We start from the raw sequence: 24,448 nt of genomic DNA on the forward strand, positions 1-24,448 counted from the left end.
CAATTCTAAAATAGAATTTCAGCTCTACTTAGAAGTGGATAATGGACAACTAAGCACCAAAATCTCAGATGGGATCGGCCTGGTATACCTGAAGGAGCGTCGCCACCCCCACTGAGGTCCAGCTCTGAGGGCCTTCTGGTGGTTCCCTCACTGCGAGAAGCAAGGTTACAGGGAACCAGGCAGAGGGCCTTCTCGGTAGTGGCACCAGCCCTGTGGAACGCCCTCCCATCAGATGTCAAGGAAATAAACAACTACAGAGGTACCTCGGGTTACATACGCTTCAGGTTACAGATGCTTCAGGTTACAGACTCCGCTAACCCAGAAACAGTACCTCAGGTACTTTGCTTCAGGATGAGAACAGAAATCGTGCTCTGGCGGCGTGGCGGCAGCAGGAGGCCCCATTAGCTAAAGTGGTGCTTCAGGTTAAGAACAGTTTCAGGTTAAGTACGGACCTCCGGAACGAATTAAGTACTTAACCCAAGGTACCACAGTATCTTACTTTTAAAAGACATCTGAAGGCAGTCCTGTTTAGGGAAGTTTTTAATGGTTGATGTTTTATTGTGTTTTGAATATTCTGTTGGAAGCCGCCCAGAGTGGCTGGCTATAAATCATCATCATCATCTTACTCCCCAAACCTGAAAATGGACTCAGAACTGAAAATTCCTTGGATGAGGGACTACCTGAGAACCCCTAATATGTTGGTCTGAGCTCCCTGGCGGAAAGGCGATTTAATATTTTATTTTCTCATTTATTCAAATCTGTATACTGCTTATCAAAAAAAGTACCAAAACAGTAGAAAATATAAAACTACATTGGCATACTAAGTTCACAATCAATGGGACATGGAATTGGGTGCTCTAAGGGGGGCAATACAGTGTAAATGTAAGCAAAATACTGCAATGTTGTCCTAGCCTTCCAGCCACAGCAGTGTTGTTTGGTCAAGCCAAACCTAACAGAGCCTGCAGGGCAGGCAGCAATGACCCTGTACATTGGACATTGAGGTTCATGTGAAAGCTTTGATCTACCTTGTATCTCAGCACAGCCCAGGCAACACAAACCTCCCTGTCTCATGAATGAATAATGCTGCTCTTTGCAGGGGACAGCTGTGGCTGTGCTGTGCGCATGAGGCTAAGCCATGTAGCTTGCCCCACTGACTTCCACTCATCCTGCTGAATCTGTCCCTTTCCCTGTGAAAGGCAGAGCCCTATAGCTGTTTGCCCTGTCAGAGTGTATAAAGTCAGATGAGCTTAAAGTGAAGCAAGATGCTGCCTTTGCTTTTGGTTCCAAGGCAGGCTGGTTTTGGGTCTTTGATCTTTCCTGCCTCTCCCCACCCACTGCTGACCTTCTCCTCCCCACTACCCCACATACCCCATGGCATTTCAAGATCTCACGAATCTTTCTGTGAGGTGGAGAAGGTTTTCGGAAGGCAACTCGGAATTCTGCCCCGTCTCATATAAAGCATGCAACCGAAACACACTATTCCAAGGTAATCTGTACAACAATATGCTTATCCAATCTGCATTAAGATTTTTGGAAGGGAGGTTTGTGTTGGTTATTTTATTCTATGTGGGGAGGTTAAGGGGAGAAAGGGCTGGAGTACATAAATTCACAAAGGCAAAAGGAGTGTGTCTTTAAAGGAAAGGGGGGAGGGGGGAGTGAGAGAGAAGCAAGCAAAAGAGAAGTGGTAGTGGTGGTAGGGCGAACTACTAAAAATGGCATGGGGTAAAGAAATTCTGCTTCCTGTCAGGCACTATGAGTCTCAAAGTACAGGGCCCCCAGGTCAAACAATTATTTGCCCCACTGTACAGTCCGAGGGCAGAACTGCAATGCATTCAGTCTTGTCCAATGTACCCAATATGGGGCAGCAGTGACAGCAGCAAGGGGCTTCTCCTAATAGTAAGTCAGCAGATAAAGCAGGGCCTAGTACAGGGGGTGGGGGAAGCTTTTTCTGCCACAGTCTCCCAAGGGCAACCTCCTGGGGCTGAACGGGTGCGGGCAGAGGGGAAACTAGGCAGAGCAAGAGATGACCATTAGATCATCAAGGCACCTGTGTTACTATTCTGACCGACTGGGTTACCCATTCCTAGCCTGCAGCTACAGTAGCCATGGCCAGTTGGGCATAAACCTCCCCAAAAACTAAGTGGAATGCGTATCACACTGAGGAAAGGAAGGATGCTGTTGGCTCAGCACTTGACATGTCTCAGGTGAGCACCAAAGACACCAGGGAGTGAGAGACTCCCTGATGGCAAACCAGCACATTTCTTTATTAAATTTATATCCCTGGCCCTTTCTTCCATCAAAGAAATCAAGGTAGTATCCATTGGATTCCCAGGTAATCTCCCATCATTCAGGCACTGACCAGACCCAGCCTTCCTGAGTTTCAACAAAATGGCCCCCGTGCATACCACCAGATCACACCCTAGGACTCTCTAGGGTGTACCAACTCACTGCATTAACCCCTCAGCAACCAGGGAAGGTTGGTGCCTTGCACACAGGCTAAGTGTGACGCATGGCAAAAGGGTTTCTGGAGCCCACTCAGCCTGTGAGCAGAATCACGATTCGGGCTGCTGCATCCAGGGCAGGGGCGGAGGAGGAAGTGATGCATCGTGCAAGGATTGGAAGTTCACTCTGGTCTAATCCCATGCCGAGGGTTTATTCAGCGCTGGCGTCAATCAAAAATAGTAGTGGCTTAATGCCGTGAAATCCCTGGGACAGGCTGCTCAGCAGGAGGCAAATCCCTCTGCTATGAGAGCGAGAGATGTTAGCTACAGCTGAGCCACAAGCAGGGAGGGAGGAGAATGAATAAAGGTAGGGGGAAGATGGCTACAAGAGAGGAAAAGATGCGTAAGAGTATGTAGGAAGTAGCCTTGGTAAGGGGCAGCCTGGGCATTCCTATCAGGCTCTGCACTAGCCTATAGTTCCCCTGAGGGTCCAGCACTAGGCTGATAACCCAAAGGAAACCTGTTTGCCTTGCTGGTTTGCCTCTTGGCCAGCCTCTCCAGCAGGCCTGTCTGTGGCCACAACCACAATGTGTCCCCAAACCAACTTGCCACACAGCAAAGCCTAAGGCAGGCCAGTTGAGCAGCCACCACAGCCTCATTCCTCAGCAGCCTCCGCCCTGCCACTGCCTGCCCCCCCCCCTCTGCACAAACTCATGGCTATAGTCCAATCCACAGTTTCCCAAACCTGGGCTTCCAGCTGTTTTTGGACTATATCTCCCATCATCCCTGACCACTGGTCCTGCTAGCTAGGGATGATGGGAGTTGTAGCCCCAAAACAGCTGGAAACCCAAGTTTCAGAAACCCAATTCTATTCTGTTAGGCGATGGGTATACTTGACCCCTCATACCAAGTCAAACGATGGGGGCACCCAGCTCAGTGCTGTCTACACAGACTGGCAGCAGCTTTTCAGGGCTTCAGGCAAGGGACAGTCCTAGCCTTACCTGGAGATGCCATGGACTGGTCCTGGGACCTTTGGCATGTAATGAATGTGCCCTTCCCTTTGAGTTATAGCCCTTCTCCTGCAGCAAGGCTGATAGCAGTATATGCACCACAGAACTGGATTTGGCTACTCAGCTCCTTGCCACATACAGATGCGGTGGAAATGTGAGTGTTTGCTACTTAATGTCATGTGAAGCAGCAAGAGCCATAGGTGAAGCCCACAAAAGAACTAGGAGCAGATCAGCCACCTGGATCAGGGTTTAGTAAAAATGGGGGACAGGATTTGCCAGTTGTTCCCCACTGACAGTCTGCATCAGTCAGGCTCTTCCATCGGACATTGGGAAGAAGGGCAGAGAGTGAACAAGGCAGATAGAGCAACACCTCTCGTCCTCATCTTTTAGGTGCCACTGACACCCCATAACTGTTCACCTTCTGCTGAGCACAGCCATGTGATGCTATGGCCCATGGTGGTTGCAGAAATTGTCTGGATAGGTAAGTAGGAGAGACAAAGGCACGAGCCAAAGGGGGAGGACACTTACGTTGTTTTCTCCTCCAGGTTGAGGAAGGTCTGGATGACGAGAGGCACTTCAGACTTCACAATGTACAGGTAGCTGGACATGGCTAGGGAAGGAGACAGAAGTTAACAGGGTGCAAAAGAGTCCCATTCAGATGAAGGGGAGTAAAGATGCTTGGGAAAACCGTTGTGGCCCACTTTGCTATCAGAAAGCCTTCCTGGGATGGGAACTGGTGTGTGTCTCTGTGCCATCTCCATAGCTGCTTCCTTTCCATGGCTTCCTTACCTCCAATATTCTGAAGTGTGATGGCAACGGCAGCTGCCAATTTCCCTGGAGTTCCAAAAGCCCTGTAGCCCAGCTGTTCATAGGCTCGGATTCCTAGACAACACCAAAAATTAATAGACAAGAGAGAAAGAGAGAGACAAAATGACTCACATCTGCACAAGGCACACAACTATTGGACAAACTGAGACTTCAGGCCAATGTAACAGGGATTACACTGATCACCTAAGAGTCATTTTTAAAAGTCAAGTACTCAAACTGTCTGCATGAACATATTATTATCATTATTAGCCCCAAGAAGGTGTGGAATCATTACAGCATTCCTGTTGCTGAATAATATAGTGCATAAAGGGGCCGTGGAAACTATTTGCATTTCCTATCAGAGTTCTGTGACTATCAGTGAAGGCTGCCCCAAGACAGTACCTAGATTTGACAATACAGTGCTGCTAACCAGCAACCTTTGAGTGATGATGTCTGTATGGGACCTAAGATAGCCCAAGAAGCCCAAATGATGGTCAGAGTTGATGATTTATCTGAATTCACCTACCCAACCAGGTAGATGGAAAAATGTCTGTCCAAGAAAAGACAAAGACTAGGAGACATAATGAGAGCTGAGTTTGCTGTTTAAGGAACTGAGGGTGCTGACTGCCTCCCTAGAGATCTGATGTGGGAGCAGAGGGATGGCTGACCATCAGAGCATTTAAGCAGTTCCTCTACAACCTGTATACGATCAACCTGTATGCTTTTCATAACATTTTGCTTCCCTATTTGCTTGGTGTTCTTTAAAGCTCGATAAATCCTAATACTTTCCTCCTCCCCAACCCTGCCCATCCATAACGAAAGCACTGGAGTGAAAACTTCTCTATTTTTACATACAAATCAAAGAAATGCAAATTACATATCTTAAAAAGCACAGGCAGAAGTCTGAAAAGTCCACGTCTCTGCTTGCATCATCCTTCTGTCTTGAGAGATTTTCATTCCAGTGAAGGTTTCTGGCACTGACAACCTTCCCTCTGAATTCAGGCATCGCTTGAGCAGAGAGGCAGTGAAGGCATTTATGGAGAGCACTCTTTGGCAGCTCAATACATCCGCTTTGGACAGAAACACAGGAAGCTGCCTTGCACTGAATCAGGACACTGGTTCATCTAGCCCTGCATGGCCTACACTGGCTGGCAGTGGTTCTCCAGGGTTCCAGGCAGGGATCTCTCTTCCGCTCACAAACCCTGGAAATTCACTGAGATGGAATGGTCCACAGCACAAAGGAAAAGGTAACAAGCGTGAGACAGGGCTTAACTTAAGCCCACTTTGTGGGCTTTACAGAAGGTTTGTAGTACTTACCGACAATCCCTGAGGATTTGAGCAGCAAGTGGATAGAGTAGCTGGACAGCAGAGCTACAGCAGTCAAAAGGAATCTAGAAGAAAAAGAGGAAAGCAGTGACACCTAAATTGCATGTCCATCCAGAAAGGCAGACTGGAGTGGAAACTTCAAATCCTTCTATTGCCACATGCTAGACAGCTCCAGAAGCACCTGAGGATTTATCTTCTGAGGGCTTTCTGCAGGAATAACTGAAGCACATCCCAACTACGTTTTAGTAATAGTCCCATAATTCCAAAAGCACTATATCCCATCCACATGGATTAGAGCGTACCTGTGTGTTTGGGAGTGGGCAGGGGAAAGACAGTTTCGTGAAAGGGGATATCGGTGTTGCCATGTTTTGCTTTGTCTTGAAATGGCGAGATGGGGTAGAAGAAGAACGACCACCTCTCCAAATATAAAGGGACCCTGTAACATCTGAAACTTTTACAAATTTATGTGAGATGTTTATATATATATATAGAGAGAGAGCTTCGCAACACAGTGCCAGCATATTGTTGTTGTGATGATTTACTGCATCTTGCCCTTTTATTGTTTCCTTTCTTATATTAAAATGCCGCTTGCTGCTTTGGGGGCCTCTGGGCTGGAAAGCAGTATATCAACAGACAATAGTCCTAAGGACAGGGGACTTGTGCCACTTGCTGTTAATCTCATCCCAAGCAATATGCTGTGGGTGTCCATGACACTCGTGCCATCACACTCCAAAATATCAACTGCAGCTGCAATGAATCGTATTTTCCATAGGAACAAAACATCTCTTTTTTTCAGTGCCTGGAAAGTGCCCTATCTCTGCAACAGAAGCATAGCCTAGGCTGCATACAACAAAGTAAGAAAGAAACACGCATTGGTTTCACAAAAATATCCCATGGAAAAGCCCCACAACAGTTTGCCATCCAGTTTGTGTTGCTTCCTCCCTTAGTGGATGCTAAGCTCACAGAGTGGAGGGTGGAGAGAGGCAACAGACTGAAGGCGCAGCTCCATAAGAGCATTAACCTGCTGGCAACTATCCTCCATTGGCTCCCCTGAAGATGCACAGAGGCTCTTGTCAATCAGCAGCTGCGGCTGTAATGCCATTCCGTTACGTAACGATTCATTTGTAAAAGGTGAGCAATCCTGTCCAGGGGATCAAGTACTGGGCAGGATGCCAGGAGAATTCAGAGCAAGAACTGTTGCATGTATGCACACATGGGCACGTACACACACACACACACACACACACACACACACAAAGGGACAGGAGGATCATGCTGGCAAACTCAGCCAGATGGGTGGGGTATAAATAATAAAATTATTATTATTATTCATTATGAAGTGACAGATCTTGCTGCTCAGCAAGATCTCCATGAGCAGACCCTTGTTCTCCCCACTTAGCACTACACTGAATTGCACCCATTCCCTGAAAAGAGTGACAGAGAAGAAAATGATGCCAATGTCAATATATATAGCCCCAAAGCCAGCATTTCCTTATCTGAAGCAACAACCTTTTTTATTCAAATTCTGAAAGAGGCAGGAGGCATTGTCACTTCAGTTATTGTGATCTCTTTGTAGTATTTTGGGGTGGGGTTAGTTTATTGTACTATAATACTTTTTTTTAGGTAACCTGCCCTGGGATTTTACAGAGAAGGGCAGGTAACAGCAGCAAGAGCAGCAGCAGCAAGAACAACAACAACAACAGCAACAGCAACAACAGCACTAATTGCAATAATAGATTGGGCTCATGCCTGACAATTTCCCTCTCTGTTGAAGTAGCTCTTTTTGATGAAAATCTGCAGTGATGCCTGTGGTTGGCTGTGTATTTTTGCCCTTTCAAGGTTTCCAAGTTCATAGTCTGAATCAGAGCCACACTGAATGGCTGTCTGTTTTATTTTGGTTAGCTGTGTGTTTTTCTCTCTGCCCACTGTACTTTCTGCATATATATCCATCATGGTTTCAGTCTACAGTCTCTCTCTCTATATATATACCTCCAAGGTTAGAGAGGCTCCTGGGTGCAAAAATATTGCTAGGTGGTGTTATCCCATAGCAGTAGCTTCTTAGAGTCCTATATCTTTGATTCTTTCCTTCCTCACCTTAAGCATTAATGGTTCGATATGCTTTAAGAACGTTAGGCTCCCAGTTCTTCCATAATGCTACTTGCACTTGCTGCCCGTGTAAGTTTGTGAACCTGCAACCTTGGCATTATCAGCACCACATTCTAACCAACCGAGCTATCCAGGTTGACTTAACATGGGTCCCAGCTTCCATTTCTTGGCTATGCTGGGCTTTCCGGGCAGTGCCCCTCCCAGTTCTCTGGCAGGGCAGATGTTCACACTGGAACACCAGCGTGACCAAAATGGAGAAGCAATGCATCGTGTCCCTAGAGATAACCTTTCCCCACCTAAAGCAGAATCAAAGAAAATAATTTCATTTCAAATCCTGCCTTGCTGCCCGAAAGCTGGCTAACGAATAAAGTGAGACAGTACAAACTGCAACAAATGGAATAAAACCCGGGAATAGGCCACAGCCCTGCAAAACCAGTCCATAGCATTCTTATAAACCGAACTAAGCAGCAAGAACTAAGCAGTTTATAAAACTGGGTCCTAACCAGCTTCCAAAAACTCAGTAGTGACAACACTTTGGCACTTCCTCAGCAAGCAAGTGAATTCTACAATAAAACACCAAGAAGACGCTTTGTCTTGAAGCCACCTCTCTCACCTGAGAAAGTGAGAATAGGACTCTCTAAGCTTAAGGGCTTAAGAGCACAGGGAGTGGGTGGGTAGTAGATCTACTGTGGGATCTACTGTGGTAGATGCACAAGCATGTCCACATCTACAAAGAACAAAAAACTGGAAAGCACCAAAGACTGGCTCCACAAACTCTCCTTCCATTTGTACAGGAGCAGTGCAATGTGGGTTAGACTGCGTTCCTTTTTAGTTATATATGAATCTTGAGAGTCATGGGATTCGGCATCTGCTGCTCCATTCATCACCAGACCACTGGATTTTGCACTGTGCTGATCTTCCATTCCACCCTCTACTAGGTTTTTTTTTAAGCTCCTCAGTCTGATTTGTGTATTCACAAGGGCAGGACCGAATTGTGCTTGGTGTGATTTAGAGGGAGTACTTTCGCCTTGTGCTTCAGAAGCTGCCTAGGGCTGGCAAACTGAGCTCCCTATCCTGTATGAGCTGTTTGGCCGTAAGGGCAAAGCCTGGACTTGCGCAGCCTTCCCAAGGCCTGGGGAGCTCAGCTACCCTGTGGAGAGTTTCTGTTTCGTTGCCTGACTACGTACGGCAGGGTTCAGCCAGGGACAGTGCTGAGGCATCCAGTCTGCCAATCCTCAGCCTGTCAAGCCACAGTTTCTTTAGCCAGGGCACAGGATGTCTCCTTCCAAACAAAAATGAAGATGGCACTGTTTCTGAGGCCTCCTGTGGATAATAGCCACATTCATATTCTCCCTACCTGAGGCATTGTTCTTAATATTGGTATATTGGTTCCTTAAACTTGCTGGAAAGCCCTTATTTCAGCACATTCCTTGAAGTAATCTACCTAGGAACAGACTGATGGTTTAGATTGGAACGTGGGGTGGGGTGGGGAGGGAGGCTGTGACCAAAATGTGGATGCATATACTGACACGGCTGGGAATTAACATGAACAAGACCTTTCCTGTAGCCACCAAGCAGGGACGCAGGTTCATTATGGTAAATGGAGCACCAACCTTAGTCTGCCCTCAGCCAGCCACCACCCTGCCTCCTTATACTTAGAACAAGGGGTGGTCCTGGCTCTCTGCTTCCTCCTCCTTAGTCTCAGTGTTGCTGTTATAGAATTCAGCAGGGAGGATGGGGACAACACCAGAATTACTTGGCTCCCCCTACTGTTGGCCTCCCTGCCTTCCACCCTACCAGTCCCAATGGGCACCAGCCAACACTGCCATTAAATGAAACTGGCGGACATTAGAAGGTCCTTGCAATGACAGGGAAAACATGTTCACAAGGTCACTGCCTTTACATAATGTTAAGATCAGAAGGGCATGTAGGGAGACATTTTTTTTCTGTGAATGTTCCACCGTTGTGGAACTCTTCTCTCCTGGAGAGTCACCAAGTCTCATTCCAAGTCTGAGCATCTTTTGTGAGAGTTTTATAGCCTTCCTGCTTGACCTGGCTGCTTGAGGTTAAGCCACTTTGTTTTCTTTTTAAGGGGGGGGAAAAGATTTTTTGTTTGTTTGTTTTAAATAGAAACCAAATATTACAATGTGGGCTAAAATGTATATACTAAAGGGGAAATTATTCGGGGTAGGAGGATGGAGACATGGGAAGGAAATGAAGCAAAAATTAAAATTAAAAAATGATGCGTTGGGCAGAATAGTGGTAACTGGGTTAGCTAAGGACATAAATAAGAGCCCTTCTGAATCAGAGGAAGGGTTCATCCCATTTAGCTCCCTGTTTCTAAGATTAACCAGCCAGATGTCTGTGGAAGCAGGGCATGAAAGCAGAAGCCGTTCCTTGTTTATTGTCCCCAGCACCTGGCAATCAGATGTATACTTCCACTGAACATGGGGGTTCATATAGCCAGGAAGCTACATGGCTAAGAGCTGTCGATAGAATGTATCCCCCACAAGTTTCTCTAATTCTTTTTAAATACATCTTTAAAGATATGCAAGTTAGTGGCCATCACCAAACCTTGGAGCACTGATATATAAAATTGCACTGTGTGGAGATGTAATGTTTGCAGCATTATTACGAGGCTTTCTGAACCTGGAAGAGCATCATGCTGAGTAAACCTGGCTGTAACTTTTGAGGGGAGGGTTTTGAGTTGTGATACTATGTTTGGAGCTCAGACTTCACTTTTGCTTTGTGGTCTTGGGCACTTCACCTGTCTCCATATTGCCCACCATGCAAATGCCTCTGGGAATCTGAGAAGAAGGGATCAAGCCATGTTGCTTGTTCCCAGCAGCTGTTACTCAGAAGTATACTTTTTCTAGACAGGGAAGCTCCATTAGATATCATGTTTGACAGGGTGGGTGGGTGTCCATGGGCAGTGCAGGTAAAACACATTCTGGGTGGGCAGAGGTGAGGAAAGGTGTGGCAAGACTAAACTTGGGCATAGTACCACCACCACAATTTGGGCATAGCAGTACCACCACGGTTGCTATTACTTGGCAGCACAGGAAAGAATCAAACTGAAACAATCTGTGTTATTAATTAGTAGCCACTGTGCAGAGTCTGGCCATCTGGGCCTCACCCATCCCAAGGGTGTGTTTCTGGACAGAGAGCGATAAAGCCAGGCACACCGCAGGCAGCGACAAGGAAAGATATTGGCAGCAGCGACAGAGGTGGGTTATCAAGGAAAGAAAAGTAGAGTGAGCTTCAGACATCTCACTCCTTGCCCTTTATAGCTGAGGCAGCTCTCTAAGACCCTTCAACTTTTGGCACTAATTGGCAGGCAATTTGGTACACAGGACAGGGCTGATGAGCTGCTGCTGCTGAGAAGGCCGGCATGCTGCTGTCAGTGGACTGCTCAGGGATGGGCTGACACTGGGGGGGGGGGCGGTCACATCAATGATATGACACAAGGGAATTACCGTATTTTTCGCACCATTGGACGCACTTTTTTCCTCCTAAAAAGGAAGGGAAAATGTCTGTGCGTCTTATGGAGCGAATGTGTGGTCCCTGGAGCCAAATCGCTGTTGCCCTACGCTGCTGGGCTGCTCTTCGGGGATCGGGGGAGGAGCCACGGTGCTCTGCCGGCTGCCTCCGCTTTCCCCTGAAGCCCCGGCAACGTTTGCAAGCAGCGGGAAGGCTGTGCGTCTTTGCCCTGCGCTCCTGGGGTGCTCTTTGGGGGTGGGGGAGGAGCCACGCTGCTCTGCCTATAGCTTTTGCATTCCCCCTGAAGCTCCGACAAGGTTTGCAAGCAGAGGGAAGGCTGTGTGATCCTGGGGTGGAGGGGGGAGGAGCTACACTGCTCTGCCTACAGCCTTTACTTTCCCCTGAAGCCCCGACAAGGTTTGCAAGCAGAGGGAAGGCTGTGCGTCTTTGCCCTGCGCTCCTGGGGTGCTTTTTTTGGGGGGGGGAGCCACACTGCTCTGCCTATAGCTTTTGCATTCCCCCTGAAGCTCCGACAAGGTTTGCAAGCAGAGGGAAGGCTGTGTGATCCTGGGGTGGAGGGGGGAGGAGCTACACTGCTCTGCCTACAGCCTTTACTTTCCCCTGAAGCCCCGACAAGGTTTGCAAGCAGAGGGAAGGCTGTGCGTCTTTGCCCTGCGCTCCTGGGGTGCTTTTTTTTGGGGGGGGAGCCACACTGCTCTGCCTATAGCTTTTGCATTCCCCCTGAAGCTCCCACAAGGTTTGCAAGCAGAGGGAAGGCTGTGTGATCCTGGGGTGGAGGGGGGGAGGAGCTACACTGCTCTGCCTATAGCTTTTGCATCCCCCCTGAAGCCCCGACAAGGTTTGCAAGCAGAGGGAAGGCTGTGCGTCTTTGTCCTGCGCTCCTGGGGTGCTCTTTGGGGGGGGGAGCCACACTGCTCTGCCTATAGCGTTTGCATTCCCCCTGAAGCTCCGACAAGGTTTGCAAGCAGAGGGAAGGCTGTGTGATCCTGGGGTGGAGGGGGGGTGGGGAGCAGCAAATTGCTTTCTCTCAGTGCCTCCTAATTCAACTGCAAAGGATTGCCTAACCGGATTCTGAGCTCCGTTTGAAGTTTAAAAATATTAAGTTTGGGGATTTCTTCAGGTAGCCGTTTTGCAGAAATAGTCATAAATACATGCAAAGCATTTCCACAATTCAGTATTAGTGAGCTCAGCTAAAACCGAGCAGGCATCTGGCTCAGTAACAGTTTAAACTAAACAACTATAACCAAAATAAAAAAATTCCTTCCAGTAGCACCTTAAAGACCAACTAAGTTAGTTCTTGGTATGAGCTTTTGTGTGCATGCACACTTCTTCAGATACACTGCTCTGTATCTGAAGAAGTGTGCATGCACACGAAATCTCATACCAAGAACTAACTTAGTTGGTCTTTAAGGTGCTACTGGAAGGAATTTTTTTATTTTGACTATGGCAGACCAACACGGCTACCTATCTGTAACTGCAACTATAACCAGACATCCTGTGTGTTTGTGTGTGGACCATGTTTCTAGCAGCTAATCTTTACTGCTGAAAAGAGGCTCTGATATTCCACTCCAACTCTATAATTCATTATACAAATTCTTACAAGTACAGTCCACCTATACCAAACCAAAAACATTGTGTTCTCTTGGTATTGAATGGAAGCTATTTATCTGCCCTCTTTTCCTCCTCTGTTCTTTGCTCAGTCACTCCATTTTGAATCTTCCTTTCAAAACAACCAGGCCTGTTTTGAGAAAACTTCAGAGATTTAGGAACTGGAGCGCAATCATTTGATCTCTTTGCTGTTCCTCCATACTCCAAGCACTTCTCATTTGCACAGCCCTGGTTTCTCTCCCTGACTATAAATATTCTTGATTAATAACAGTAAAATGCTCAAATTTTAATTTTTGTGACTGCTGCCAATACTGACTTCCCAGTGATGATGAAAACAGCTACATTATAATGGAATGTCTGTCCTTTTTCCATTCTCTTCATTATATATTGTGGCTCGCTTTAAAGCAGCAAAGTGGACAGGAGCCACCCACTTTGCTGTTTTAAATAGTTTAGTACAACATTTGAGTTGGATTTTTTCTTCTTATTTTCCTGCTCTAAAAACTTGGTGCGTCTTTTGGTCAGGTGCGTCCTATGGAGCGAAAAATACGGTACTCTTTGATGTCTCTCCTTCTGAGGTGCCATGAGGGGACAAAGGACTCTGTGGCAGAAGGACTCTGAGTGAGAGGCAGGGAAATGTAGGTCTTCCAGGGTAGGAGAATGGGAAAGAAAACCTCCTAGGTGAGAGCTAGGAGGATGTGCATTTCCTGTAGAGTGGAAATTAAGAGCTAGTTGTGTACAGACTAAATTACTGTATAGGACTAATGTTTTTTGCTTTAAAAAACTAGGCGAAAATTGGGGGTCATCTTATACACAGATAGAGGGGGTCGGGTGGGTGAACAATTGTGGCAGCAACCTTCTCCCAAAAAGCTAAACAACTCAAGAAATATTGATTTATTAATCTCAGGTTTTAAAAAATAGGGGTTGTCTTATACATGGGGGCATCTTGAACACGGAAAAATATGGTATATGCATTTGTACAGTTACCCCACTTTCAATATCTTGCTGATGATTTACCTCTCCCTTATTTTTCAGGAGGCTGTCGTTAGATAACAGACTGTATTTTACAGGAGTTGTGGAATTTATTGCTGAGATGTTATTGTGTATAATTTGGCATTCCTGCTTAGTATGCATTCATGATTTACAATTGTGTATTATTTGTTACTGAGTATTACTTATGATTGTGGGACGCGGGTGGCGCTGTGGGTAAAAGCCTCAGCGCCTAGGGCTTGCCGATCGAAAGGTCGGCGGTTCGAATCCCCGCAGCGGGGTGCGCTCCCGTTGTTCGGTCCCAGCGCCTGCCAACCTAGCAGTTCGAAAGCACCCTTGGGTGCAAGTAGATAAATAGGGACCGCTTACTAGCGGGAAGGTAAACAGCGTTTCCGTGTGCGGCTCTGGCTCGCCAGAGCAGCGATGTCACGCTGGCCACGTGACCCGGAAGTGTCTCCGGACAGCGCTGGCCCCCGGCCTCTTGAGTGAGATGGGTGCACAACCCCAGAGTCTGTCAAGACTGGCCCGTACGGGCAGGGGTACCTTTACCTTTACCTTTATTACTTATGATTAACTGTTTTAATTTTTTGTATTGAATGCATATTATGTATTAATATATGTATATTGTTTATTATATTCTATGTTGTAAACTGCACTGTGGTCTATTGTCAAAGGGCTGTATATAAACTTTTAAAAGGGGATGAATGAATGAATGAATAAATAAATAAATACTGTGAGAAAATCACCTCAGTTTCCTTGGATTCCAGGATTCTATTATAGAGTGCCAGCGCCAAAGATATGACTCGCTTGTGCTTGCTGACTGCCAAGGGTGGTGATGCCCGGATAATTGGCATATTGAGATTGATCACTCTCTAGTCCTACTGACTATGAATGGTTCCTCCTCCTCACCCTGCCCCAGATATAGCTTAAGGCCTATAAACCAAACTGACAGTGAGTTTCCTCTCAGCCCCTGCTGAAGGCAGCTTCCTCTGCCTGCTGCTTTGTTTGCATAGTTGTGAGTGGTGGTCATATCCCAGAAAGGGGGAGACAGAGAAAGGGACAAAGGGAAATTGGTAACAAATGAGGGGAAAGTCAACACCTGCAGTGTCCTCAAATGTTTAGTTGACCTAGCAAGAGGCCCCATGGGTGGTCAGGAGTTGGAACATTATATTTTCAAGCTCAAGATAGCAACACTGCGTGTACCAACTTCAAGTGAGCACCAGAGGAAAAGTGCTCAGCTAGGCTGTGCTGTCATGTGCTGCCTTCTGGCAGGAGAAGGGCCTTCCCTTTTCTCTAGGGACCTGAAAAGAAGGGCTGCCCAGTGCCACAGAGGGCTGAGTGAGCCACCTAAAAGGGCCTTTTATCTATTTCTGCCTGCTGTTCCTTCCACTTCATAGGCCTTTCTCCCGCTGGAGGGCATGTTAATGTGCCTAAAATGACTGCGGCCAACAAAATCTTTGTTTCACACCAACAGCTTTCTAGGTGATGTGCAAAAGAGAAAAGCCCACTGTTCCCACTACCAGTGGAGTATCACTTTGCTTATATTCCTTTCTCCTGCCCTGACGGGACTGCTTCGCTTGGCTCTCCATTCTGAAGAGGTGCATTCTGGGTAGTTTTCCAGGCCTTAGCCCCTCCTGGTTCTAAAAGCCAGAGGAAGGAGGAAGGAAGGGGCATGGGAACCATTTCAGTAGCCCACGTTGTGGAACTCAGCTGCCTCAGCACTTCTCAAATCATCAATAGGCTATAGTCATGTTTGCCCCTAGGCTGGAGGCCCCAACCTGCCCCAACCCACCTGCCACTACCCACATAGTATAAGCCTAACAAGCCTCCTTTGTCTCTTCCGTCCCAAAGCCCAGCTGATTTCTGATTCAGGAACCACTCTTGCCAATGACCTTAGCTCCAAACAGAGGAGGAACACTCAACTTTTCTATTCAGAGGATGTAAGTCCAGACTGTCCCCGCACCACCTCAATGAGGGGAAACATCCAATTGCACCCCAGTCCTCAGCACAGCGGTTTCTAATCATGCTGGGAAGCATGCTACCTCATGCTACCGCATCTCCAGGAAAATGTAAATTAATGTTCTCCAGTTTAACTATAGCAAAGCCATTAAGCTGCACTAGAAACACTGGGCATTTCTTCTTTTCTTTTTTGCAGTTCCCAAAATATCAAGATTTTCACACTTTTGTAGTATGCAAATCCCTGAAACATCAATTTAGAAAGAAAGTTATGTGATATATCTTTTTTTAAAAAAGTCATGTTTATGTGATAGAATTTTAGTCTCAAAAATGGAGCAGAAAGGGCGAAGCAGAGTGTTAATGAGTCATATGTGAGTGCTGCTTCAAGCAATCCATATGTAGTGCTTCTCCACATTTATTTTATTACATTTGTATCTTGCCTTTTCTTCCATTATGGATCCCAAAGTGGCGTACACAGGTTTCCCTGGAAGTCTCTCATCCAGGCACTGACCAGACCCAAAACTGCTTAGCTTCAGAAAGGTGGTGGCCTCATGTGCCTTTGGACCATCCCCTGAGACATGGTGGGTAAAGCATACAAAGCCATGGCAAGGAAAGACTCCCTGCTGCTACCACACTCTGCAGAGTCAGCTCAAGCAGAAGAATGGGGAAGAGGAGGCAAAACGACAGGAAAGGGATGGCTGGCAAAATCTTTATCTAAAGGAGGCCTTCCTAAGCACTGAAGGGGCATCACAGCAGTAAAACTAGTACCAGTTTGATGAAGCAATTTAAATGCTAAATTCAAAATGATCCAAAAGGACAGCATTTAGAGCAGGATAAGAGCAGACTGCCCAAGCTACTAGTGAGATATAAGGGGATGGTATGCATATATTTGTAGCTCTTCTGGAAATGGCACTTACAGAAATAGGAGGATACCAGTGTTGGCCATGGCATATGCCAGACCGAGGATCCCGCTGCCCATGATGGCATTGCTGAGGTTGAAGACGGACATCCCGAAAGAGGTCTTTCCTTCAAACTGTAGGGAAAGTAAAAGAGGCAGAGAGAAAGTCAGAAAGAGTTTGCTGGGAAGGAGTTGGGGATGCTGTCTTAGCTCCTCTTCCCCAGCCCTTTTTGGCCTATTCCTCCCCATATGTTCCTTACATTAAGTTTGGGAGGGGAAATGTTGAGAAGGGTGCTCTGGAATCCTGCTCCCCCTAGAATGATGTCTTAGTGCAGTTCCCAGAATTCAGGTCTGCAACTAGTTTTCCTCTCCATCTTTCCTGCAGGCAAGTTCTCTTGCCTTCCATTCTAACCCCCCCCCCCCCAACAAAATGATGAAGACTGTGGAGCCATATGGCTTTCCGAGGAGGTTGGATTTAGCCCAAAGGCTGGTGATCCCTATACTGGTAGGTAGCAATTGATGGTGGATGGCTTTCTAGAATGGATTTGCATGGCTGCTATCTAACCCATTTGCAGAATATATACCGGCCTCACATGCCCCACTGCTTTGACACCTTAGCTCCCAACCAAATGAATTTAAGAGACCTGAGCCACTGTACTGTACTTACATCTGTGAAATGAGTCTGTTTCTTTTCAGCACCGTGTGGAAGGAACTCTTCCATCTCTGGCTGGTTGTCATCAAATCTGGATGGTGGGAAAGGACAATGCTTGTTAAAGTGATTACCCTCCTCTTGAAAATTTCCCTACTAAGAGCTTGGGCACATGAGATGGGGACTCATGATTGTGTTGGCCTGCAGAGTGTCCTCTTATATGCCCGTTGTCTGCTTGCTTAGCCAAACTGGGCAGAGTCTTCCCTTGCAGTTGGACAATGTATAGCCTCTGCTAATTCATATGTTACAAAGAAAAAGAGCTTGGCATCACTAGCATACTGATCACACTGTGCCCCAAATCTCCTTATACGTGCAGGTCCTGCTTACCCAACACAATGTGTTCCCAGGAAATAATTCGTTAGGTGAGCCTTCACATAGCGAGCTGATGATTTCCATTACTTCCTCTAGGAACATTTCTAATTCGTGATTTGTCCCATGTCTCTCCCCTTCCCTCTATGGTTACTTCCTAAAATGACTGCAGCCTACCAAGTAAGGAAATAGGAAAACTTTGGCTGTTCATATATCTGAATCCACAGTGTGTACTAAAGGTTTGGGTACTAATTCCTTGTGTTTGGATAAGTGATTTTTCGCCTAGTGAGCGTTTGGAAAGCAGGGCCAACGTGTATGTTGAATAACACCGGAGATAAAGTAGCAGCATCCTACATTCCAACCACCAGGGTGGCAAGACACAATTACTCAACGCTACTCCTTGATACCAACTCTATGAGAAGGTGTGGATCTGTTGTAAAACAGTACCCTCAGCTCACAGAGGTGACACAGAAGCCACCAAGAGAGCAAGCAGGAGCGACAGGGTCCTAAGCCCCCTTGTCCCTCTCCAATTGACTGTACTGCAATATCCCATCTACACTGCGAAAACAGCTGCAAATGTGATTGGATAAATAAAACTCTAGTGAAGAATTATGTGCTGCAAAGTTTCTCTTCCCTACCCTACCCTACCCCTACTTTTTAAAAATTGTTTAGATCTGGACTGCTAACAGTTCAGCAGAAACTCTTAACAAATAACCGGAGCTTTCTTGACAATTTCACATCCAGTTGTAGCCTTGAAGGAAGATATTCAGTCGGCACAGAACAATGTAAGAAAACGTAAGAAAACGCAATGAAAAAGTATGCATTTATAAACTGATCTGTGGGAAGGCCCAAAGCCTCAGCTGTACCATGGTCCAAAATCACTGTCTGTCCTTCATGCAACACTTGCAACACTATCATCACCCACTCACCTGCACTCCAGATTATCGTCTAGACCAGGGGTCAGCAAACTTTTTCAGCAGGGCGGCGGTCCACTGTCCCTCAGACCTTGTGGGGGGCTGGACTATATGGGGCGGGGTGTGTGTGTGTGTGAATGAATTCCTATGCCCCACAAATAACCCAGAGACGCATTTTAAATAAAAGAATACATTCTACTCATATAAAAAAACGCTGATTCCCGGACCATCCACGGGCCGGATTTAGAAGGCAATTAGGCTGAATCTGGCCCCCAGGCCTTAGTTTGCCTACCCATGGTCCAGAGACTGATTACTGAATGGTGGCCAGGAGTCATTGGCAGTGCTTTGTACTCACTGAAAGAGCTCTAATTTCACGGGAAGGAGAGGGGACTTGTATTGAGGAAGATTGCATTATCTTCAGCCCAGCAATCTCACTCTCAAGTCTAATAGACCAAGGTTGCTATGGCTCACCTGTCATTCCCTACGGAGGGGATGGAGGAGGCATTTAAAGACGAGTGTTTTCCATTCGGCACCAGCTCTACCATCTCCGTCTGGATGGGGATAGCCATGGAGTTCATCTTCGCTTTCTGAATTGAGCCCTTTCTCTTCTTCCCTGGCAGTGAGCTTTCAGACAAGTAGTGGGTTATACAGCGTGGAGATGGAATCTGTACAGGGCGGTGGTCTCCTTAGCAGTGCTGTGTCTGCAAAGAAACACCCACCAAATCAGATATTTGACCAGATGAAAAAATGCTGTTAAAGATTTGGCAAAGAGGAATTGAACATGTCCAGCACAGGAGAGAAAATTAGGCATTGCTGTATACATTGAAGGATGGCAGGCAGATTGCACAAGTTTCAGTCACAAGATTATTAATAAGAATTACTCCCTAAAAACCAGCCATTGTCCAAATGTTGTCCACTTGGGATCACTCCAGAACAATTCTGCTAGAAATGGCTGACAACCACTTAAATTTCTTTTCTAACCAGCGAATGAATGCATTCCCTACTGTTGATGCTGGTTTGGGTGTAGCAAGCGGTTGGTGAGAGAGATAACATGTGAGTGGGGAAATCTTCCTTTATGCTTCCATAGGCCACCTTGTAGGATAGCCCAGCTTTGGAGCATCAGAGCCCTGGCTAGCTTCTCACTCTTCCACTTGCTGGTGTATCTCAGTGAGATTCCACTACTCCTATCTTTGCACACAGTGTACCAACAAATTCAAGATACACCCGAGAATAATCTTCAGCTTTGGGAGATGCTAATCGCAACCATGACATCATTCATTTGGGCTCTTCGCACCAATCACAGAGCTAAGAGAAAGGCTTCAAAAACCTGAGCACCAAACAGCCCAAGAATATGTGTGACGTTGCTCTCACAATTCCCCACTGCAATACAATCTGCACTGCATGTACCCTGACACTGTAAGAGTGTCAGGACATCCTGCCCACAAGAAACGCCATTCCTTCCCTGGGGCTGCCTTTCACTGCATTTTCCTTGTAGGCCATCTGCTTTCCTGGGCCCAAACACCCTTGTTCAGGGCAGGCGTCAGAGGTCGGCATGATAAGGCACTTGCCAAGGCCCATATTCCACCAGGGGGCCTGCTGCTGATCTCCAGAGATCCCTGTTCCTGTTCCTTGTTCTTGTTCTTCCAAGCAAGTGAAGGCTGTGACTAAAGCAAGGAGAAGCAGCACCACTCTCCATCTGCCTGATGAGGCTCAGGCCCAGAGGGAGAGAGCAAGCAGGCGGGTAGTAGAAAGATGGGGGTCCCAGTGATGCCATATTGCCGAAGGACCCCATGGAGCTTGTAGTGTGTACTGCCCTTGTTTGTCTTGCTTCCCTCCCCTCCCTTTAGGCATTGCTCCCACCCACTCCCAATAACATCCTCTTCCTACTTGCACACTCCTAGCTGCAAGCATCTGCAGTGTTATAATAAATAATAATATTAGTTTGCTTTTATTTTTGTTTCATTACATACTCTGTATTCTCATTTTGTATTTTTCTGTAGTGAACCACTCTGGGATCTTCGGATGAAGGGCGGCATACAAATTTTAATAAATAATAATAATGGTGATGATGTCTGCAGTCCTTGCAACCTTTCCAGAGCTTGGTTTGTTCCCAGCCTTATTCTCCCTTGCCGCTTTGACTCCTGCTCCTCCCCTCACTGTGCTTGTCCTCACATGAGACTTACCACCGCCTGTCTAAATGGCCCCTTCGAAAGTTTCCCATTGAGTTAAATGTAGCTCTAAATGTCACGCTTAGAAAATCTCCTGGCAACTTCATTTCCGATCGCAGCCATACATCTGACCGAGCTCAGGAGCAGAAAAGATACTTGGCTCACTCCCCTTAGTGTTTAATTTTTAAAACCAGTGTTGCAAAAGTCGTGCTTCCTGACCTGGCCAGCCCACTGAAGCCCCACATACTTGAGGACTGTGTAGTTAAACCAGTGATCAAGGAAAAGCAGACTGTACATGCCTGCAACGTTCTCTTAAGATTGATCAAAGGCCTAGTCCCTGGTGATTCTTCATTGAAAATTACTAGTAATTGCTAGTCTCTTCCTGCAGCACCCCAGGGTCTTCCATTTTCCTTCCCTCTGTTGCCATATGATTCCTGTGAAATGCTAGCCTAATTCTTTGCTTTTCAAGACATTGTAAGAGTCGGACACGACTAAATGACTAAACAACAACGTGTTGTGTTTTGCATTCATTTTCCACTCTTAATCCAAGGACCTCAGGTTATTTCTCACCTCTGTCCTTTTGTCACAACAACCCTTTGGGGTACATTTAGGATGAGAAACAGTGAATGGGTCAAAGTCACTCAGTGAGCTTCACGGCTAGCAGGGATTTGAACCCAGCTCTTCTTATGCTTATCTGACATAGTTACTTGCAAAGGTTTTTGAAAGAATTGTGCAAACAAAGCTTTTTTTTTGTTGTTGGGCAAAACTTATTTCTGCTTTATTGGGCATTTAAGAGTGCAGAGAACCCAGTGTCTTGGGAATCTTTGTTTGATCTCCTGGTGACAAAGATAAAATTTTAAAAATCAGTATCATTTGAGAAAACTCTGCAAGAGGCACAGTAAGAGCTCTGCAAAAACCAAACAAACAAAAAACTCTCTCAAGCTGTTAAATAGTTCTATTTCTTGCTCCACAGTCTCTCTCTGTCTCATATACATACTCGTTTAAGGGTGTCAGTACCAGAAAAAAAGCAGAAACAAAGCATGAATGGGCAAGGGAGATAAGTGCTCTTGGATCACCTTCTGATGATCAAAAACATCCCAAACTCTGGTCTTGTTTGCCAATGGAACAGAAAGCAAAATAAATAATTAAATCTGAGCTTATTTTGTTATTCAACACCGCTGGTTACTCATTTCAGATGTCCTAATTGCAACCTCCTTGTAACATATCAAATAGATGCTAACAATAGTTTAAGCAGCAAAACACCAACCCCATCCTTTCCAACAAACCAAGTTTGTGATTCAATCCGTTGTACTTAAGAATCCAGTAGGGTGACAAGCTTGAGTTCCCACGCACATCCCTTCCTTTGACTTTTTCCAGGGCACAAAATCAACTGATAAAGAGAAGAGAGAACCAGTGGTTGAAAGTGAAAGAGAGCAAATGCAGCAAAACATGATGGAACACCAGAATAGAGTATCAGTATAATGTTAAGGGGATTCCTGCCAAAGATCTAGCCTGCAATCCGAAACACACACTTACCCGGGAGCAAGTCCCACTGAACTCAGCAGGGCTTAATTCTGAGTAGATGTGTCTAGGATTGCACTGCTAATCTACTTTCGTCACTGTAGAGATCAGACTTGGGAAATGTTTGGCTGCCCACAGGTAACAAATAAGCCAACCTCAACTGTGATTGTTTGTGACTGACATAGACTCCTAAAATGTCCACATACCCACCCCAACGAGGCAAACGGAAACAACTTTTGTGCTTTTTGTTCACCCTAGTTTTAGCAGAAGGGAGAACTGAAATAAGCCCTTTCACATTGCTTTTCAAGAAACAGCCCTTCATTCTCTGTAGGGCACCCCATTTTCTGCTCCCAGTTCCTATGCAACAATACTGCCAGGGTTAGAAAAACTCCAAGGCACACCTGCAGTCCCTTTTTACACGACCCCATTACTCAAAGCATCGAGAGTGAGGGTCAGGTGAGGAAGGGGGGGGATTCACACGTCTTTGTGCTGCGGTGTGAGAAGGACAGGAAGCTTCTGCCATGCTCGATCTTGTTGCAACAGTGGTGCCGCATCACCACAAACATATATACATCATACACTCCATAGACCGATAGGTGGTTTTTGCGGGCACTGGTTTCAACAACCCTTAGGTATGCCTCTGCTGGCTGGATATACAGACAGACTTCCTTTTTCCAGGTAGTTGGACACACTCCTAACTCCTAGCTCCAACATGGGTGACAATGGATTTTGAGCGCAGGTAGGTCTCATGACCCCCACAAAGGACCCCAGCAGACCTTTCATTCCTCACACATCCCTATTTACACATCAACTCTGTGTGGCATTTTCAGGAACTCACACCTTTTCTGGGCTTCTTTCAGCTGCCGCACACTTTCCAAGCAATCATTCTGATACAGATATGAACCTCAGGCATTTGGTGTGCCTTTGGTGAGTTTGAGTGACAGGAAATTGGGACCGGAATTGCCGGGAGGGGTGGGTTGAAAGAACATGACACTACAGTCACAGAAGCTGTCAGATGTTGTGATGGTACAGCTGCATCTAGGGAGGAGCATAGTAGGATTGCCTAACCTCACTGCATGCCTGGTACAGACAATAAGCCTAGGCGGATCCTGTGTCCAATGGGCATTCAACAGAAACTTCATGCCATCCTCTTGCAATCTGTGTCAATGCTTAATTCACACTCACTGCTAAGAGTTGTGCCTCATGAGGGGCCTGTGCAGATTTCATGTTTGGTGCTGCTATTGTAGTTTCCCCATCAATGCCCATTAGCACTTTCTCCTTATTCACTGTAACCAAGTTACCTCTTAACCTTCCTTTTAGATGCCAAACAGACTTGAGCTCCTGAAATCCCTCCTTGTGAGCAGAGCAAGCCTCAGCCTTTGGGAGTTCATAGTCACAACTGAACTAAAACTGACAAAAGCACTTGACCTGATGCCCTGGCAGCATCTCCAACTCCTGAGCCTGAAGCACAAAGGAAGGAGAGAGGGATTCAACATCTAGGAAAGGTGATGGCGGAGGAGACAGGAGGACAAGAAACGTGTTGGCAGAAGCCTGTGGGCTCAGCTTATTGCAAAAGGATGCAGAATACTGGCGGCAGCAAGTGAAGAAGGAAATGGCAGTGATTAGGAAGGAAATCCTATCTCTACAGGCAATCCAAACACACACTTGCCCCAATAATTAGAGGCCCTCCTTAATGATGGAGAAATGGCACGATTAGCTACTTTGCACAAAAATTGAGAAAACCATAACAGAGGGTCCAGTGCATTCTCGTGAAGTTTTTCCCCTAGGTTCAAACAAGGTGCTGCATTTAGTTTTGCCTTCCTGGAATAACCCAGTACTCATATAAAGGAGAATTGCTGATGCCGGTCCCTGACCCTATCCTTTAAAAGCTGAATGAGAAGTTCACCCAGTGTGAGTTCTCCCTCGGCATGAAGACACAGTTGCTGGTTCAGTTGCTCTGAGATTATTTAGCCTGGCTGAGGAACACAAGAAGTGGCTGTTTTATGCCAAGTCAGGCAAATTGGTCCCTCTACCTCCGTATTGCCTACAATTGACTGGCAGTGGCTCTCCAGGGTTTCTTCCAGCCCTACCTAGAGATGCCAGGGATTGAAATGGGATCTTCTACAAGCAAAACAAATGCTCTACCACTGAAGTGATGGGTCTTTGCCATAAGCAGTTACATCTCTT

General features: G+C 46.4%; 1 protein-coding gene across 3 annotated transcripts in view; it reads right to left on the reverse strand.

The window, feature by feature from the left end:
• Window positions 1-24,448, reverse strand: part of SLC38A3 (solute carrier family 38 member 3) — a 163,438-nt gene that overhangs the window by 16,965 nt on the left and 122,025 nt on the right. For all 3 annotated transcript variants that reach the window (XM_082214546.1, XM_082214545.1, XM_082214544.1), the window contains 6 exons: window positions 19,044-19,273; window positions 17,308-17,383; window positions 16,660-16,775; window positions 5,576-5,649; window positions 4,241-4,333; window positions 3,980-4,061 (listed from right to left, as the gene is read on the reverse strand). In XM_082214546.1, coding sequence (XP_082070672.1) covers window positions 3,980-4,061; window positions 4,241-4,333; window positions 5,576-5,649; window positions 16,660-16,775; window positions 17,308-17,383; window positions 19,044-19,150 — 548 coding nt within the window. In that variant the 5' untranslated portion in view covers window positions 19,151-19,273. The remainder of the gene's footprint in view (window positions 1-3,979; window positions 4,062-4,240; window positions 4,334-5,575; window positions 5,650-16,659; window positions 16,776-17,307; window positions 17,384-19,043; window positions 19,274-24,448) is intronic.

Source organism: Podarcis vaucheri (genome assembly GCF_965113315.1).
Source record: "Podarcis vaucheri genome assembly, chromosome: 2".
Classification (NCBI taxonomy): Eukaryota; Metazoa; Chordata; class Lepidosauria; order Squamata; family Lacertidae; genus Podarcis; species Podarcis vaucheri.